The 19,543-nt window shown below is 43.3% G+C and overlaps 1 protein-coding gene across 1 annotated transcript; it reads right to left on the reverse strand.

Annotated features, from left to right (window-relative positions):
* Window positions 1-241: 241 nt before the first annotated feature.
* Window positions 242-18,211, reverse strand: fam110d (family with sequence similarity 110 member D). Its single transcript, XM_086311100.1, has 2 exons — window positions 18,088-18,211; window positions 242-4,093 (listed from the first exon to the last, which is right to left on the reverse strand). Exon 2 carries the CDS (start codon window positions 3,369-3,371, stop codon window positions 2,028-2,030), a length of 1,344 nt encoding a protein of 447 aa, XP_086167226.1. The 5' UTR covers window positions 3,372-4,093; window positions 18,088-18,211; the 3' UTR covers window positions 242-2,027.
* Between the last annotated feature and the right edge of the window lie 1,332 nt (window positions 18,212-19,543).

Below are 19,543 nucleotides of genomic sequence, written 5' to 3' on the forward strand. Positions count from 1 at the left end.
GTATGCTATGCAGGGAATGCCAAAAGGATTAGCGCCTAGCCATTTGAGATAATGGGGAAAAATGAGACGTGATGTGGCGGAGGAAAGCAACAAAGAGTCAAGGACGAGACAGCATCACATTTCTTACATTCTCTTGTGTTTATGCCGCAATCGGTGGTTAATCTGTCCAAAATTAGCCAAGAAAAAAACATAACAAGGTGGCAAGAAATCACATACTCGAAGATAGTTTCATTTTTGTGTTTATTTGCTGTGTACATCATACACAAACTTCTTTGGAATAAAAGCCGAACCTCTCGTGTGTGAAATTAAAAAAGGAGAATCAGAAGTTACGTCGCCACTTTGCAAAACATGCAAACAAATTTTTATTTTTTTCTTAACAGGGAGATCTGAAAAAAATCCAGGTGGAAAGATTCTCAGGAGTGTGCCATGCTCATGATTAATACAGAAAATAATTGACATTGCAAGTAACTGCGTTATTTTATCACGTGTACAACAATAACATGCCCTTGAGTTCAGTAATACTCTCAGTCTAACCTCCACATACCTCAGCAGTTCACATTACAGTGGCGCAGTCCAGGGCAAGCAATGGAAATGACCTTTCATTAAGATAAAGCGGGAATAACTGAAGAATGGATGAGGTGAAGGTGAGGTAGGATCTGCGGTTACCAGGGAGAGCAGGGCGGCTTCAGCCCCTTTTGCATGTTTTGTGATGGGAATCGGGTTGACCGAGTTAACATCTGTAAGCTGCCAGATGGTGGAAATGACATCCTAAAGCATCTGGCAGGAAAGGCCTGTCAGCTTGAGTTCTTTTACTCTTATAATATATTACTTTTTTATATATATGAAATTTCAGTGAAACACAAATATTCGCCTGCTGAATCCAGTTCACAGTCACAGAACAGACAGGGTGTTTATTCCTGTTTTCATTCCTGAAACTCTTAAGCTTACCCAGCAGTGACCACTGAATAGGTGTGGAAATCTGTGAGTGGGTCACATTAAATATCCTGAACACTGATCCTAACTAAGGGTTGAAAAATGAATTTCAAATAATGAAAACTAGCTAAGCATGGCTCCTTTTTTTTCAGGACAAAGAAGCTTCTTTGAATCCAGCTCAGTGATTAACATTATATGAGATGAAATATCTGTAAGGAGTCAAAACTATATTTCTATGTGTCATTTCCTCACTCTGTCCAGTTCAGTGCATTAACAACCCCATGGGGGTGCCTCACATGTTTGTTCCAACGCCTGCGTTTAAGGAGTAAAAAAAAAGAAAAGCGACACACAAACTAAACTGGGACAGATTCGAATGAGGTACTCATGGTTCACTTCACACTCACACAGCATTTTTCCTGTTGGAAAAAACATAGCTTAGTGGTTTTCCATTTTAAATTAGTCATTAGGAAGAGCGGTGATGTCAAGGAGGCTAAGCTGGGTTGACTGTGTCAAACAAACACACACTTATGTGCCTTGTGAGGATTCACAGGGGGCTCATTTCAAATCAGTTCTTATCTGGTTATGCAAATAAATGAAAAGAAGCTACAAATGGAGAGGACAGTAATCCAGCGCCCACTCCACACACACACTCATACACATTTATGATAATGGGGGAAAAAATGCGACGGAAAATAGCTCCATTTGCCGTAAAGGTCACAAAACACTTCCTTAGGCTCTATAAATACAACAAATCAGATTGACAGGATATAAGTATTAGCAGTTATTCTCTAATTTAAAGAAGCTGTGACTTTGGAGTGAAGGGAGCAAAGGTAGATGCGTGTCATGAAATGCTAATCCTGTGAATGTTGACCACTGAAACAAATCCAGCGTCTTTGACTCTCGTTTGAAATGTAAAAATTCAAATCATATTTTGAAGCCAGATTCGATTGACGAAACTGTTTGAGCCTCAAAAGTTAAAAAACCAAACAATGTTGCACTCTGTTGCAGCCCACAGAGGATAACGTACTTTAAATTTATGTGAACTACACAACACCTACACAGCTCTCAATGGCACAGGGATCCTTGTCCAGCTATCAAACCGTTGATTCTTTGGGTCCTTCACGGGCGGCGTTTTTACACCCGTAAAGCCATTTGATGACACGAGCATTTCTCTCAATTATTGACACGCCAGTGGGAAGCTGCTCAGCCAGCTCCTCCTCAAACAGTCCATCTCCTGAGTGGCGGGAGAACTCACTGGGCTCCGAGCCTCCACAGACGTCCCCGCCCACGCTGCGGAGCGCCAACGAGAGAGTGTCTATAGAGCTGGCGCCTGAGAGGAAATTCTGGCGACCCAGACGCTCTACCATATCTATGTCCAGCCCGCAGAAGTCAAAGAAATGCTCCTGCTCCGATAACGCTACTGAGCAGCGCAGATGTAAGTCTGACTTGGAGCGCCGCAACTCTCCAAACTGTCTTCTGGGTGCCGGTGGTGACGCTCGTTTCCACGGGTCATTCTCATCGTCATGCTTGTTTGAGTGGTTTCCATTGGTAACTCCATCGCCGGTGCCATTTGTAAAGCCATTCTTAATCTCTTCGAGCGTGCAGCTTAACCCGGAGCTGGGGGCAGACTCTGGGCTGCGCTCGTGGTCAGTTTTGCTGGACCTCCTGCTCCCCGGTCCCCCGTCTGGCGCATCTTTATCGTTGGTCCAAGACATGCGAGAGTCGCCATCCCGGGATGACGCTTTCTCTTCACCGATGACCATTTTCTGGATTCTGCTCTCACCTCCACTACTCTTCTCCCTCATGGATCCCTGGAAGAGGCGGCGGACGAAACTGTAGCCCTTTATCTCCATGTTATTGTTTTCTCCCACCGCTGTACTGCTCGGGCTCTTGCACTCTTTTTTCTGCCGGTAGATGACGAGGGAGTCTGGCCTCAGCATGCGTTTGCCTGTACTCCTTCGGAGAATGGGAGCGCTGTGTGGCGCTACCAAGGTGTTAAGTCCAGGTGTGCGCGGGCTGGGGGGCGCATTGTTCACATTGCTCCTGTTATGTGCCTCAACATCGACAGAAGTCCGTCTGTTCTCCTTTCTCGAGTCATCGTTTTCATTTTCGTCTCTTGCAGCGAAGGAGCCACAGACCGGAGGGAATGGAGTGTTGGACGGACGCTGTGGGGGAAGATGAGGCGTCAGGCTTGCAGGGATGGTGATTGCTCGCCGGGGTGGCGGCGGTGGGGTGGCACAGGGTACAAGTACAGGCTCTTGCTTGGTGTTGATCACCTGCTGGCTTTTAACATACTTGGCTTTGTCTGCCTCGAGTCTCTCCACGGCGCTGACTGAGCGGCCGTGACCGCCGCCATCAATCTGCCTACGCAAGTAGTCTGGACCCTTGTTGAGAAGCCTCAGAGGTGAAGGAGATCCAATTGGCGTTAGGGGCTTCATGTTAATTCACCGAGCTGGAAAAGACATCAAAACCGCAGCCTCCAAACTGACTCACAGCTCCCGACGTCCCACAGTGAGCTGTTGTAAGCTCTGTGAAATTTCAAGCCTAGTGGGAGCGTTTAGAAAAGTTTCTAACTATAGAGGACTGGCAGCTCCCATTCCTGTACTCACAGCTCTTAAATGTTTTTTGAACAATAATAGACCAAGTAGCAATTCAGGAAACCACAAAATCCAAGATTGTTGTAACTTTTTCTATAGATAGCCAACTGACTCTTTGTTGGGCAGTGTAAGAACCCAGGCAAATTGATATCTCTATCCAGTATTTATAAAGGCATCTGGATAGGCAGGGAACAGGGAAGTCCTTTTTTGTCAGCCTGAAGCTCTCCCAAATGAGATGCTCCCTGCCCACAGTGCAGCAGAAATAGCAGGCAGGGTGTAGTTTGAAAGGGTTACTTCTTCCTCCCCCACTTTTTCTTCTCTCTTTTTCTCTACCAACAACACCCTTCACTGTTGATCTTTTCAGTGGCGACTGCCGGGAGAAATTAGATATACCAGCCTCAAATATTTGCTTTGCACAGGGCGTTTAAGGGACGCCAGGTCAAGACTTTTGTTTGACGCCCGTCGTGGTTGAGCTGACTTGAGGGTGGCCGGCACCGATGCACTTGATTTGTTGATGGACAGATGGCGGAGAAGCAGTTCGCATTCTTCACCTGTGTGGACCCCTGGAAGAGGCAGAGAGAGAGAGAGTGGTTTTAGTTCTCAGTGCTACTTTCAAAGGCAGTGGTGCCTTAAGCCGATCATAGATTGTGATTATTTAAAGCTGGAGGGGGGGAGCGACAATATCCCGTCATTGATGAATGAATGGAAACATGGATACAGCACTGTTTGCTGTCCAGACAGGATGATGACATGTCCGTCTCCACCTGTTTTCTGAACAGGAAGGCAGAGAGACTCATTATGATGTCCTATTAGAACAATTGTTTCAGCTGTGTTTATGACTGCAAACTCAACATCCTTTATTATTGATCACCGAAAACACAGGACAAAAAAACTAGTCGCGATACTAATTCCTCTTTTTGTCACAGCTATTAGACTCAAATAACATGATGTGTAACTGGAGAGGCAAAAAAAAAAAAGTTTCTGACAGCTTGCTGTAGCTTACTTCTTTAAATTAATGCAAAATAAAGCTGGTGAACACCTTTGAAGGGATCTTTTATAGCCACAGTAATGCTGCTTGTTATTTAAATGAAAAACCACTACAAAAGTTCAGTAAAGACAGTAAAACTAATGAGGCATGGCACCGTGACAGATGTTGCTTTTTTTTTTAAAATTACTATGCTCTGCTTTATATTACATTTTCCTGCTATATGAGGATTTGGTGGAGCAAGCGGGGAGGAGGGTGCACGTGCCTATAACAGCCTCAGCCTGAGGAGTATTTATAGCTTTACACCATCCCGGCACAGTTATCATATGTCTATGTATGTGTATATATGTGCGTGTTAGTGCATGCGGTCATGGGTATTTGTTTCCTGTAAGCATTTCTTTGTGTGTGTGTGCCAGCACAAGGCAGCGAGGGGCTGCCCTGTAAATGAAAGAGGGGTGCATGCAGAGTTTGGGTGCTGTGAAAGCCTTTCTGTCTGAAAAGCAGCGAGTGTCTGCCAAGTGCAAGCTGGAAAGCCAAAGAAGCCATCTTTAAAACCTGAAGCTGGTATTTATACTCTGGGGCCACAGGTGGAGCGTGTTTTCAATTCACCTTCCCTCAAAATGTATTAAAAGTCCATCTGGGGAGACAAATGCCCCTTGTGGTGTGTTGGACAGCAGGAGGGTGTTATACCGTTGCGCTTACTGTTCTCTCAGGTCCCTCAAGTGTCATCAAATGCTATTTTGGCTTTTCCTTCACAAAAGCTAAAACAATGAATGACCAGGAAAGAGGATCCGTGTCTCCAGTCAGGATGAACCACATGACACCGGCAATAGCAAAAACACCACAACATATACTCCTTTCTTATATTTTTGACTAATACTAATCAGATAACAGAGTGACACGAAACAAAGAAAACAACAACACACATAATTTATCCAACTATTTATAAAACTGGAGCAGTTTCTTGAAAAAGTCATACATGCACACTCGCATGTTATTATTACTTATTTTCTTGAAACTGAAATCTTCTGAAATCATATCACTTTAAACAATTTTTTACTCTATGTGCGTCTATTTTATTTAACCTCTTAATGTAAATTATAACATTCATAAGTTAAAAAAATATTTTCATATTTTTGTTTTACAAAATAAGCAACTTAGCTTACATTAAATAAACATCATTATAGCTGATTACATCACTTTCCAGTTCCTGTGTTTCAATCAATTTTTTTATATGTTTCTTTCTTTTTACTCTTGTGCCTCTAACTGCTAATATCAAATTGTTGATATTTAAGAAGGTGAGCTAGAATTTCACCAAACCTTCTACCCTTATTCAGTCTCCATACGCCTGAGGAACCCTGTCAAATGGCGCTATAAATTACCTGACGATGGGGGAAATGGCATACCGGCTAGTTTTTCCAGATGTCGGGTATGTGGGAGCTCGGGAAAGTCAGCCATTGTTTTGGTAGGTTTTGAGAAAAATCACAACAGGTGTGGAAGCTAAAAAAACCCAAGAAAAATTGGTGGAAAATGTGGAGGAAATGAGGATGCAGGTTATGGTCTGTGGTTAGAGTTATGGGGTATTTATTAGGCATCTTTCTTCTTCTTTCTTCTGATCCCCATCTGAGTTCAAAATAAAAAATTGAGAGAGTAATGCTACCACAGCGTTAAAGAAGATTATCGCCATAGGAGCCTAAACTAAGTTGTTAATGCTAACAGTGACTTTCTAGTGACGGGGTGGAGTTAAATATAGAAAGAAATATGAAGAACACAAGGACAATATATGAATACAAGAACTGGTAAATGTCAGCTAATCCTTGAAAACCACAGTAATATGCAGTATCTGTATTTGTTCTACTTCCAATGCTTTTTGTGTTCTCTTGTGATGCCAGTGTGCGTTCAATGAATGTGACATTAGGAGCATGAAGAAAACAAGCCACTTTCATAGGTTACGTCTTGCTCAAAGTGCTATCTGGGACATCACATGACTAAGTGAATCACAGTGGTTTGGAACATAATATATGAATGAACAACTGCACTAAGAAGACTGTCATTGGTGTAAGTGTTGGGATTTATGGCCATCTTTAGCTCCATTTCTTCAATCTTGGACTTAGGGTAGCTTTGCAAGATTTCACAGTTCAAGATAATCCTTATTTGTTTCATACTGGGTCTTAGTGCAGTCCCTCTAAACTCATCTCCTTCTCTTCAAGCCAACTTTCTACTCATTGGCTGCCCCTCACAACCAGAAGGTTTAGCAGGCTTCTGTTCACGGCTAATGATGACGACCATACTAACCACTCACAATGACATCACACAGACCCAAGAGTGAAAAAAATGCGTGAGGTCAAAGCCTGAGCTTTTGTCTCACAGGGATCACTTACTGATGTGACTGTGCTTGATATCCACATTAAACCATTATGACTGTAATTATATGAATAGTAGCATCAGAGGTCATTTTTTAAGGCATTTATCTGAACATAATATAATAAAACACTAAAACCGAAATCGGGAAAACCAGAAAGAAGGAACACACATGTGCACAAAACCACAGGGGACACCAGTGACTCAACTGGGATTTGCTGGAGAACAATAGCTGCCATTAGTTCTTTTGACTATAATGAGCCAAATTAGTACCCAGCACCTTCTCCTGTGATCTTGAAGCTTGTGCAAAGCATGAGATAGCCTTGGGATTTTCTCTCGTGTTTCACGACTTCTTTTGTCTCTCATTGCAGGTTGTCATTAACCTCTAAACCCGTCCCTTCTGTTCTCGTCTCTACAGTGAACATCACCCCACCTTCTCCTTCCTATTGCTACCCAAGCTCATTTGCCTGCACTCTCCTGCGTTACTTCCCACTCTTCAGCTCCTCTGCACATGCTACAGGGCTTCTCTGCCCTTTCATTTCACTCCCTACTCCATCACTCTCTTCTTGTAAACATATATTTTCCTTCTCTCTTTCTATCTCTTTCCATCTCCTGCTCCATTTACTGTTACTTACAGTGTGATCTTCAAAAGCTTTTTCCCATCTTAAGCCAACATATATTTGTTCTATTTATCAGAACTGACTATGTGTATGTATAGCAAAGCGGGCTCCAAACATACAGGCTTTGCAATGAATGTTAAACATCACAACATGAAAAACAAAAAAAGAATAAGAAGAAACTTAAAGACGGGGTGAAAAGCCAACAATCGTAAAAGTGAGCTGAGACACAACAGGAGTTTGATGGTTTAGATTGTACATATAAAAACTGACTGAACTAGTTTTGCTAGAATGAAACCCAGAAAAGGAAGTTCAAACTCTTGGGGAATTTCTGTCAGGCTGCAAACGCATCCAAATGTCAAAAATTACAAACACTGCCCACCAGATTCCGACATGTAGGGACAAATGTTTCAGGCACTGTGAAAAAATGATGAATTACAAATAATTACAACAGCCTACAGCTGTTTTATCCAACTACAAGGTTGTAACAAACTAGAAGAGTCTGCAGAAACATCAAACGTGTGATGCAAAGGTAATACCTGGGACATGTAGCAGAAAGCAGAGCTCCAAAAACCAGACATCAGTGAATTCTCACATCACCAGCTCTCCATGTCTGTGCAATTTCCATCGATGTGTTCTTTAATAAAACTCCTCTGTCTGTCTATCTGCCTCTCCTCTCTCGGCCTTTCATCTCTCCCGCATTTCCCCTCTGTGAAGCGGATGGACCATCCTGCAGGGGAGGCTTACCCAGGCGCCCCCATGCAGCTAAAGAGGAACCAGATGTTTTGTGTCATGCTACATCAAAATGCTTGGACAGAGACCTGTCATGGGAAGGCACAGTGGAGTTCGTTTTTCTTTTTAATCAGCAGCACTGTTTGTGCCACATGCATTTGACCCAGTGAGAGAACAAAGCGGGTCACATTTAGGCCTCGTTATCAGTTATATTGTCAGGTGGTTCTTCTTCTGAAAGTGCTGCCCCAGAAGCTAAACACACAAAAAGACCCAGGAAGTGTTTGTTTGCTTCAAGCGAGCCTCTAGAAGGATAGCTTCATCGAGGCATGCTTGGAAATCCAGAGAAAACCCAGCTGGTCCTGGATCAGAAGGTTAAAGGAAGTTTCTCTGTGAATTATGTATTTAGTGAAGTAAACACATGATAAGATGTTAATAAATTCAAAAAGACCACCTTTGAAGCTCTCGGGAGGTTATTCTGCACCTGTCAAATTAATCTTTGGACAGATGAGGGGCATCTGCTGCTGACAAAGAGCCAACTGGCCATCTCCAGCATCTTCCCTCTCTTTCACTGTCTTGCATTTCTCCCTTTCTTTATATGAACATCTGGCACAACTATTAAGGATGACAGTGACTAACAATCCTCCCTAATGGACTGAAATGTCTCAGTGTTCAAACGTTAACCAACGCTCATTCAAAGAAGACTTTATGTCATGACGGAGCATCTGCACACATAAGTGTCTCTACAGTGTGGATAAAAGTGTCTGCCACTAATGAGCCACGATTCATGACCGCAGGCTTCGGTCATTAACCAACACTGCAAACACAGGACTCAAGAAGTCTGTCGTGGGCCAGGACAAAGCAAAGGAGGCGTTGTCTTCTCCCCTCCAAACAAAAGAGACAAACTGGGCTGTCTTCGCATCATTAACGGGCTCCAACAATGGTCTCCTATAGGTAAGTCAGACTTGGTCTGCCTCATTAGTCAGGAAGGGAAAAGAACAACATGATGACAATAAAATGTAAGAGATTAAGACACATGATAGATAGGCTACTGCCCCCCTCAAAAACAAAGCCAACTGTAAATCTTATCATGCCTGTGAGGCCTTCAGTGCTATTAGCCACGTGATCTACGGTTCGAGGCTACGCAAGGGATTTCTCCGCATTCATGAGGAGCAGCAGCAGGCCACCTGGGATGGCTTAAGAAACCCCCAACCTGAATAGACCTCTTTGCAAACTGTAAACTGGACAAGATGCGCTCTAAACACACTGCTCTGGCTCTTTTGTCATTCAATGCTAATCATCGTGGGGGCAACTGAACATTGGAGAGCCACGCCAAAAACATGTACTCAGGCTAATGGTGGGTGTGGGTACAAGTACATGAGAACTGGATACAAAAAAAGCCAAGAATGAAAAAAACAACAACCCCAAAACGAAACAGGGAAGACTGTAAAAAGATTTGACCTTATCTGATAATCAGGTATTAGGAGCATTAGCATAGTTATGAGCTAAAATTCAGCTAATAAAGGAAGATTGCACATATACGTACATACCTAAATTATCTCAACTTACTATTTTACATCATCACAGCTGGCCAACAGCACAGCTAATAATTAACTAATGACTTCATTACACTTAAAGTCAAGTCTTTATTTGCTGATTTTACATAATCTTGTAGTAGAAAATTAAGCACACAATCAAAGCACAGAGGTCTACCCAAGGCAGCAAACGACTCACAATAAACCAAAGCCTTTTGAACATAAGTGCTAATTATCAGTCGATTAACTCTGCGCTCTGCAGCATAATCAATAAAATGAATTAGCCTATTTGTAAATGTTGACACAGTTCTACTTTATAGCATTGGAAAAAACATTTTAGCAGTGGAAAGCAAAGGTATTATATTGCATATAAGAGTCGGGCAAAGTGTAACAAGCATTATTTGTTTATACTACACTGGCTAATCAGTCAAAATATGATCATAAGTAGCTTAATTAATAGAAGAGACTGTAATTGTATGTTGAGGTAATCAGTAAGAGAGCTATCACCCTGACATTACAGTAATTTAATTAACATTGTGCAATCTCCCCCTCCTATTACAGTCATTATACTGGAAGCCAAGCCTTTATCACGGCTGTAACACCCAAGCAGTGCTTACGCCGATAAGGCCAGCTCCAGGATAAAGTGTGCATATTTATTTTATTTTTTTTATCAACAGGCAGGGCAAGTTCCTTTTCTTTTGAGCACAGGGCTCAGGAAGGCTTCTGTTACTTGTGATTACCGAATAGCTCTGAACCATAAAGTTTTATGAATCACTATTTGCTTTTCCAGCTATAACATTACAACAAAGCAAAAAGAAACGCACGTAAGCTTTGCCTGTCAAAGTCTCTGAAAATAAAAGGCATCTTAAAATCTGCTCTCCATCGAGATAGAACGAGGACGCTATTTTATCATCCGAATGCCAATTTTAAAACTTAGAAAGTTTATAAGTGTAAAGATCTAAAGTTAGAGGCCTGTGATCCGTCCACCAGGTGCCAAGTGCGTGGAAATCTAATAATCCACGCTATAGAGAGACACCTGAGCCTGCCAGTAATGCAGGAATGTTAAGCTGCCTTATGATACCTCACTGTGAGAAATGTACAGAAAATATATGATCAAAGAGAAATACCCAGACAATGCAGGCAGGGATCCACATAGACACTGGATTAAAATGATAGTGGTACAGTAAAGTAATCATTGTGTAAATGGGCACTTCTTCTGTTTTATTTATGGGGAAATTACCAGTTATTTGGAGAGCAGTTGCTAACAGCACAGTTATATAGTCCATTTTGCCTTTGTTATTAACAAGGAATTGATTTTTAACTGTCCCTGTTTTCAGAGCATTGATCTATTTACGCACATGAAAAACGTGTCCTACAAAGGCAGGTCACCCGGCAGTCAGACTGATAAAGCCCTTTGTTCTGACATCTCAAATGTGAATACACAGGAAGGAAGCAGCAGCAATGTGGTAAGCAGAGACCATGAAATGTCCGTGAAATCCAGCGACAGGCAAAATAATTGTGGAAATTGTGCAGGTACTGAGTTAAGCCTTGATTATACTCTGTTGCGGACACTGACAGCTGGAGGCCCGACGGCCGATTAGCTATTCCTGTTTAACTTCCACTTGAAGTTGACCGCCTGGGGAGCATGCGAAGTTGGTGCACTGTGATGTAAATTCTCCACAGAGAAGTTGGTAGGCACGTGGACAAAACCCCAAACCTCGCGCTAATACCGAGTTCCAGATTAGGTCGAAGTCGGAATTTCCGAGTTCCCAGTCAGAATTTAAATCTGAAAAGCCCCCTCAACTACTCAAAAGGTCGGACCAGTCCCACCAACTCCGAGTTAATAACCCGAGACGGCTGCAGTGAACATAAACAGTAATAAAACCGTAAAACTTTTAATCTGTTTTGTATTTGTGAGTTGCTAAATAAACCATATGCAGAGCACTGACCAGACTCTATCCATGAAGGTGAAGCAGCTGTGTTTTTAACTACAAATAAGTATTACCCTGTACTGCTAGTGATACATGAACTTCCCAAGAACCAAAACACACCCTTTTTCTTCTCACTTTTCCAGCTTTACTACTAGAATACACTATGTTGGAAATCAGGAGTGACAATACTCCCAAATACTGACATTGACACTTTTTTGCAAAAATATTTCTGGTTGTATTGGAGTCTCTGGGAAAACAGACCTTGGATCCCTTGTTCTGTAGCCTCAATAAACACTTTCCTGATTACTTTATGGGCTTAATCACTAGTTACCATCAGTCAACATCAGTCTAAGCAGAGATTCCCAGACCTCCCTTTCTCCAGCCCTGTCCTCCAGCTTTTGTGGTTTGATCCCAAGGCACTCCCAAGCCAATCTCTCCACAGTGTCCTGGTCTGCCCTGAAGCTTCTTAACATTTGCACATGCCTAAAAGGATCTCACCTAGGAGATGCCAGAACCACCTCAACTTGCTTCTTTCATTATTATTAGGTGGCTCTACTCGGAGCCCATCCAGAATGACCAAGCTCCTTACCCTACCTCTGAAGCCTTGATTATACTCTGTTGCAGACACAGTCAGCTGGGGAAACCATGACCTAGTCGTCATTTCTCTTATACTTCTTTGAAATCCTCTTGAAGTCTATAAATTCTCCATATAAGAATCCACAAACATCACAAAAGACAGGAAGGCCCGTCGGCGGACATCGCACAGCCTTCACATTCACTGTCTGGTGACAAAAGTTACGTCAGTCCAACCCAAGCTGACCGAAGTGAATCCTAGTGCATGCAGAATGTATAATAAAGGCCTAAGGGACAGCCTTCGGAGAGAGCAAATTTGCCCCTCTTGTATCCACCATCTCATTTTTTGGGTCACGACCCACAGTTTGTGGCCAAAGATCCACCGGTAAAAGCTTCGCTTTGCCTTCCACTCTCGTCTCTTCTCTCTTCAACTCAATAAACCACGATGATGTTCATGTTATAAACTGTGGCTGTTCTAAGAGTCCGAAGGGACTCTTAAACAACCTGTTGTCAGCCAATAAACGTGCTTTGACTTGGATGTTTGCCACGTCCACTTTCAAAACACCAAAATATTGACAGTGAAGACTCTCACCTCGAGGGTTGGGTTGCATCAGCATGGTTACATCCATCTTTTATACTGTCTATGATCCAAACATAACCTGTTTTTGTGGGGGACACGTGTACATTCAAGGGGGAAAGAAACCGTGTAGCGTAGTGTGTGCAAGAGCTACGTTTATAGAGTTAGTACGCACATATCCCAGCACTGGACGGCATTGTTTAGTAAACTATAACCACCACTGCTGCTCCCTCCACATGCCAGTCTGGATTATGTGACCAGCAATACAAACCACTGTGACCTAATGTGTGTGTGCGAGTGTGTGTGCGGCACATCCCCGGACTGGGAATGCACTGTGCAACTCAGGGTAACAAAGCCCTCCCCCCTTGAATAAAAGCCTGCCCGGAGGCTGTTTATACAGTACAGTAGAGAGGCATAAATCTGGACATGTCCCTCAATCTCCCAGAGTCTTAAATTATGAAGCAGTGTTCTCACACTGTGAACCCTCGTTAAGCTCTCAGCTGGTGTGAATGCTCTGAGAGACAGCTTTGTCTGGCCAACTGCCAGATGTTTTATTTCACAAAGTCGGCACATTTTTCCCTCTGCCAGGCATACGTCGGCTTCACCAAAGCGACAAAAGAGGCTTTAGCAGCAACTAAAAAGTCAAAAGCGGTGTTACATCAAACAGTGGTTTACCTGCCTTTTTGCTGACTGAAACAGTGCAGAAATATACTCTCCACAATGACTGACTAAAAGAGTTTACTGACAGCTAGATGAGTAAGAGCGCACAAGAATTGATTAAAGCCGTGTGAGAGCACAGGGGCCACATATGAGCGAACAGCAACTCAATCCAGAACTCCAAGTTAAAGTAAAAGGAAAGACAGCCAGAGTAGCATCTGTGTAACCCCACCCTCTTTTCACACACAGGGTTGCTAAAAGGACACTCACGAAACCCTTGCAGAATTATTCTAAGCACATGTTGCTGATGTTAGCGGTAAAAGGTTAGCACTAACTTGTGAGTACTTGTGACAGGACTGTTTGGGGTCGGTTAAGGCTTAAAGCATCTCCAGCTGTGCCTTGTCCCCAAACACTGGGTCATCTGTAACTATGGTGTCCCCGAGCCCATCTACTTCCTCCTCCTGCATCCCCACACATTCTCCACCACTTTAAATGTGTCAGCATTGATTTGCAATCAACACGGCGGGGCGCAAAAGTTTGCAACTCCAGATGAAATAAAACGCTCTGCATGCCGCTTCTTATAATGTAAACGTTCTCAAACACTTCTGGTGATTGGATACTTGAAGGTTGCTCATCCAATTCAGCTTTAATCCAGGAAAATCCCTGGTTTAAAATCCCCCATATTCAGTGTTTAACAGTGATCATTAATTATTTAGGGGTAAGCAGTCAAAAAGCGAATGCAGCAAGACGGCTGTATCAGGAATGTGTGGGTGCAGTTTGATTTAATCTGACCGACACAGCTCGAAACGTAAGCAAAATACCCCCTAAATCTAGAAATACTGCAAAAGCTAAATCCTGACTGCCACAAAAACTTTTAAAAAAGAGATCTTTTTATAGCTTTGTGATGTCTACTGAAACCCAGAGAGAAACTAGGCCATTAAAAGAAACGTCACGTGCTAAAAACATGCACGTCCAATCCCAAGAAACCACGAAAAGGACAGATAAGTTTGAAATATTCAGTGTGAGATGCCACAGATCAGAGTCCAACACTCATCTATTTCAAACTCACTAAAATGAGGTAACTCCTCCTTAAAAACTGCAAGAATCACCCACAGCCTCCCACACAAAGACCTTACACTAAGCTCTTCTGTTTGTCCTCTCTGCCATCTATACTTAGTTGTTAACCTTTGCTGAACCTGCCAGCTGTCTTCTCTCATTACCGATCAACCGACCTGCTTCCCGACTAACAGCACCCCGAGTGCCACGGAAAGACAGCCTTCGATTTGTCCCTCTTCCCTCCTCTCCTCCCTCGCTTCTGTCAGAATCAGAAAACATCTGGAAGAGTCCGTGCAGTTGTATTGGCAGCCTCCTCCTCTGTCAGTGGGAATGTCCAGACTCGTGTCGTCTTCCTCACGGTCGAGCGGACACAGCGTGGCACGGCTGAGTGTGATGGGATGTGGCAGAGCTACAGAGGCGCCCAGTCGGACTGTGAACAATTACAGGGATGTGAGAGCAGCGGGGAGAAGGGCCGCTCTCACAGCTGTCACCCACGCACACACAGGGGACCGTCAGGAGATGGAGATCTGTCAGATCATGTTTCATGATTTCGTTGCTCACAATGAATTATAAATTGAGTTCGGAAGCCCGTGGAGATGGAAGTGATGTAATGCTCTCAGGTCTCTGAGAGTGGCAAGACTGATTATAATAATCATTATGTCAAAAAATTAAGTGCAAAGACTCAAAAAAGCCTGAAAAATACATCAATTTGATACTTCTGCGAATATGATTCCACACTAGTTTGCAAAAGAGAAGAAGCTCGCTACATAGATGGTAGGTTTCACTTCTCCTTTCAGCCAACTTCATGCCTGTTTGAAAAGGTTTGTTTTGTCTCTGGATGTAACTTAGAAGCTGAGTTTATCGACAAGCTCTCCTGAAAACTGTTCCCAGAGACTTTTGCCACAACGGCCCAAACAAGGCGACAAGGAGCAATAAAAGCTAAATTATAAGCCCGACGGTTTGTGTGAGAGTGTTTGAAGTCTCACACAGTTGTAAACGTCAAATGTCTAAAACCAGCTGCTGTTAAACAACACACACACACACACACACAGTCACTTAACGCAGTGCCAGGGGGAAGATGATGTCATTAGCAGGGCACATTTTCCCCTCTAATTAGAAACTCAAGCTTCACGCCGTAACTCGGGGGTCTTTACATGCAACAAAACAGGGTTTAAAGAAAACAAATGTTTGACATGGCCTCTTAAAAGGCTGCGTTTTCAAGCCCTGCTCTGCAGGAAAGCAAAACCGAGCCTTGAATTTTGATAAGAAACACATGAGTGGCCCATTGTGAACTAAAACCATGAAAAATCCTGCGGCTTCCGCTTGTTCTCTGCATTCAGCTATAATGTGGTCAAAACTCAATCAGATTATGCACTTGTGCAGCCTCGACAAAAAAACTCTGTTCATTAAAAACAAAACACGGAGAAAGTTGTAAAATAAAAGACTTAAAGATGAGGAATCTAGCTGTCCTGTGATATAGGCTCAACTTTTTCACCCATGCTGCAGAGAGATGCTAGATCTCAGCTCCTGTTTAAATGCTCATATTGTGAACATGCACATTACGTCAAACCAAACTCTCAAAAGTCAGAAAGTGAACATGAGTCTGCATGCTCCTCTAAGCATTGCATCAATAACACCATCATCATAAATATCCCTGCTGGTGCTATGAGCCAAGCGGGAAGGCAAAGACCCAAATCACATTTTATTTAGTCATGTTAATGATGTCAGGGCTCCTGTCAACACCTCAGACGGAGACTGCAGTGAGCAGCTCAGCGCCCCTGGGCTCTCTTTCCGCTTTGTAACTGGAGGATGTATTCTTGTCTGCTCTGTTGGGATCAGCATCAAACACAGATGCAGCTGTATTACTGCTGGAAAATTAGCACACTGCCACATGAATCCAGGCACAAAACTGCGACTGTTTACGACCGCCTCTGCACTGTAATTTTGCAAGCAGGTATTCAGTCAGAGAGATGTTTGCGCTGCGCACTGAATCGTGTGTATGCAGTTTGAATGATTGATGTCATCAGTAAGCGTTTAAGACCTATGAATCACCGTAGCCGTTGGGCACGGTTCAGCATGGTTCAGCACGGAATTCGGGGATTCAAACAAAAGTGTAAGGTAGTGAAAGGTAGGGAGGAGACGGAGCTAAATCTACCTATTGAATAGAAGGCCTGGAAAGTGATTCACCAAAGACTGTGTGGAAAATTTGTCTCATATTTAAATCTTCACTAACATCCTTAAAGTAGTTAGAGAGGAGGGCTAGCACATCTGCTGAGGAAAACTCACAGTGTGCTCAGCAGCAGCATTATGGCCACGAAAAGCTCTGAGCGTGTTTGTGAGAAGGTACGAGCGAGAGCAACATTTGAGCCACTTCGTGAGCTGCATCAAAAAGCACGACTCAAACCTCCAGCCTAACCGGCACATGCTCACCTATGAATCCGAATGTGTTTACAAGACATGTGTGGTCTGTTTAGTCTGACTGTTAAGTTGTTTATGCTCCTGACCCCACGCTGATCAAACCAACTCAGGATGCTTGAGCCCTTATGAAGAGAGGTGGAGCTGCAAGGGTGGAGGTGGGTCAAGGTGGAGGTGACCCTGAGGGCACGTGATTGTCTCCTTGGAAGAGACCGTCTTTTCACTTTAGAGTGGGTGAATTGCATAATGCTCCTCCCCAACTTTTTTTTCCTATTCTTTTGAAAGTTCTCAAGTAGCACCGTCTTAGTCTTTAAAATGAGCTCCTATAGTTTTAGTCGTGGTCTCAAATGATTGGCTGGTTACAAGAGAAAAAAAAAACCTTGACTTATAAGGGTTACAAAATTTGTCTTTGCTGATTAGATGCTTGGAAACCAGATCCTCATTTGGGCAATTTTCCTGATTTCATCCAGATGAAAATATTCAGTGCAGATCAAAGCTAAGCAAAGACCTGCTGCTCCAGGCCAGTGGTATTTGCAGTTATTATCAGCTGGACTTCAAGGTTGAGTTAAACCAGGGCGTCCACATATAGGGCTTACAGAGCACATGATCAATGGATGCACTTGCCACTTACAAAAAAATGTTTATGGTCTTATCAAACAGCTACCTAGAATCAGATATCCATTACAGAAAAAGCCAAACAACACATCATAAAGTTTCCAGACATAATTCTTGACTTGAAGAAGTCCTGTAGTAAATATAAAAAGGAAAGCACACACCCTGTTGACTAAGGATTATTAATATTTAACCTATTTTAATCCAAGAATACCTCAGAAGTGCTATCTGGGAGGTGAGTCTCTGGATTCTTAGTTAAGGAATAATAATGAACCAATAATAGATACCGACTTATTTAAAGCCTGTTTATTCTTTGCCATCTGTTTAACCCGTAACTGCACGCTTACTAAAATAACTCACTGAGAGTACAAAATAATCACTTAGCGGATTGGTCGATTCCTGTCCGAGTCAGCCTGATCGGTAAACTTCCAACATGTCATAAATCACCGTCAGCACAAAAATGTTATTAAAAACCGAGCGGTGGAAGCCGTAGTTCTGTCCGCACTCACCACATTCGCTCAGTTTATCCACTGTTGCTGTTGTTGTCTTTGAAATCCAGTGAAGGTGTGGAGCTCTGTGACGGACACACGGTCGGCGTGGCGCTGCGCTGTTCGCTCTGCGCGGTCTGCTGGCGCACTGACGGGCAGACGCACGGCAGCGGCAGTAAAAGAGGGAGTCCCGACCTCCCCACAGCGGCGGGGGTGGGCAGGTATGACGAGGCAATGTGAAAGATTTTCAGGGAGAGGTGTTATCTGCTGAACCCCCACCCTGTCCTAAGATGATCTCATCAAACTGTTAAATCACTTCACTTTTATTACTAGTTCTTAAGAGTAGTTGTTTTATTCAGGATGATTGGTTGTGCTACTCTCACTGTTACCAGTAATCCAGCATATGATTGGATTTAGTCTTTAATCATTATTGTTTTCTTGTAGATGGATCTGACTAATTAACACATACATGCAATTACCATGTAATACATGTGACCTGTTGTCTTAAGTTTATTTGTTGTTTTAGCTGTAGACAGTTTGTGATCAGTTGATACCAAATTAAAAAGCTGATCGATCTGTTGCTCGTTCCCTCTTATCATCCTCCCTCCTCCTGTGTTTTTGTTGCTTGTTCTGCAGCTCAACATGACTCGCTCAGAAAGGTCAAGCGAGAGGGAAAGAGAGCGAGAGATAAAGGAGTGATCTCCACATTTCACGCACACCTGTTTCTCATTCCCGAGCTCATCACTCTTGACGGAGCGGACAGGCCGGTGAGGAAGCACGGTGTAGCAGAGAGCCACTGGAAATATTTTACTGAGAACATAAACAGGCTCTGAAACACAGAGGTGCAAAAGGCTCCACCCAGAGTGTATAAATCATACGCAGTCTCCTCTCCTCCAGTCATTTGTGCTGTGCCGGCTTTGGCAAACACTTTACACTTTACATTCAACAGAGCAAAACTCATCCAGTCAAGCTTCTATGTAGCTCACAGGGTAAGTGTTGAACTGATGTTTTAAAATAGGAAAATATGCAAATGTGAACCATAAAAATAGCAAAAGGGCTCAACAAAGCCTTAGAAGGTTATATCTTTTAAAACGAGATCAAGAAACATCTGTATTATAAAGGAAAGACACTTCCAGAATACAAGTTCCAGTTTCTGCAGAGCTAAGCTTGCACAGTACATTTGGAGCACCTTGAGATTGGAGCTGTGGCTTTTGTTTGCCACATCTGGGTGCCGTAACACGATCTACCATTCCTGTTCTCTGACCTCTGCCCTCACGGCAAAGACTCAAGGAAGCCACACTTCCTGTTGAGCGTGGTGCGCGAGGTGGCGCGTGACCCTCAGCCTTGTTTGACGCCATCCTCGCACCCAGGAGTAGGCCTACATTCACCCATCTCTCTCCACTGCTGTGTGGCTGTGGATGGCCGATGCAGCAGGTGGCAAATTCCCAGTACGATTCCTGGTGCCAGTGAGTTATTT

This window comes from Aulonocara sp. 'chitande type north' Nkhata Bay, linkage group LG11, assembly GCF_057382095.1.
Source record: "Aulonocara sp. 'chitande type north' Nkhata Bay isolate Kocher_YH1m ecotype deep benthic linkage group LG11, A_spYH_male_GT1.1, whole genome shotgun sequence".
Taxonomy (NCBI): domain Eukaryota; kingdom Metazoa; phylum Chordata; class Actinopteri; order Cichliformes; family Cichlidae; genus Aulonocara; species Aulonocara sp. 'chitande type north' Nkhata Bay.

Excerpts from the sequence above, each read along its gene's own strand:
- fam110d (XM_086311100.1), bottom strand. The coding sequence starts at position 3,371 with ATGAAGCCCCTAACGCCAATTGGATCTCCTTCACCTCTGAGGCTTCTC.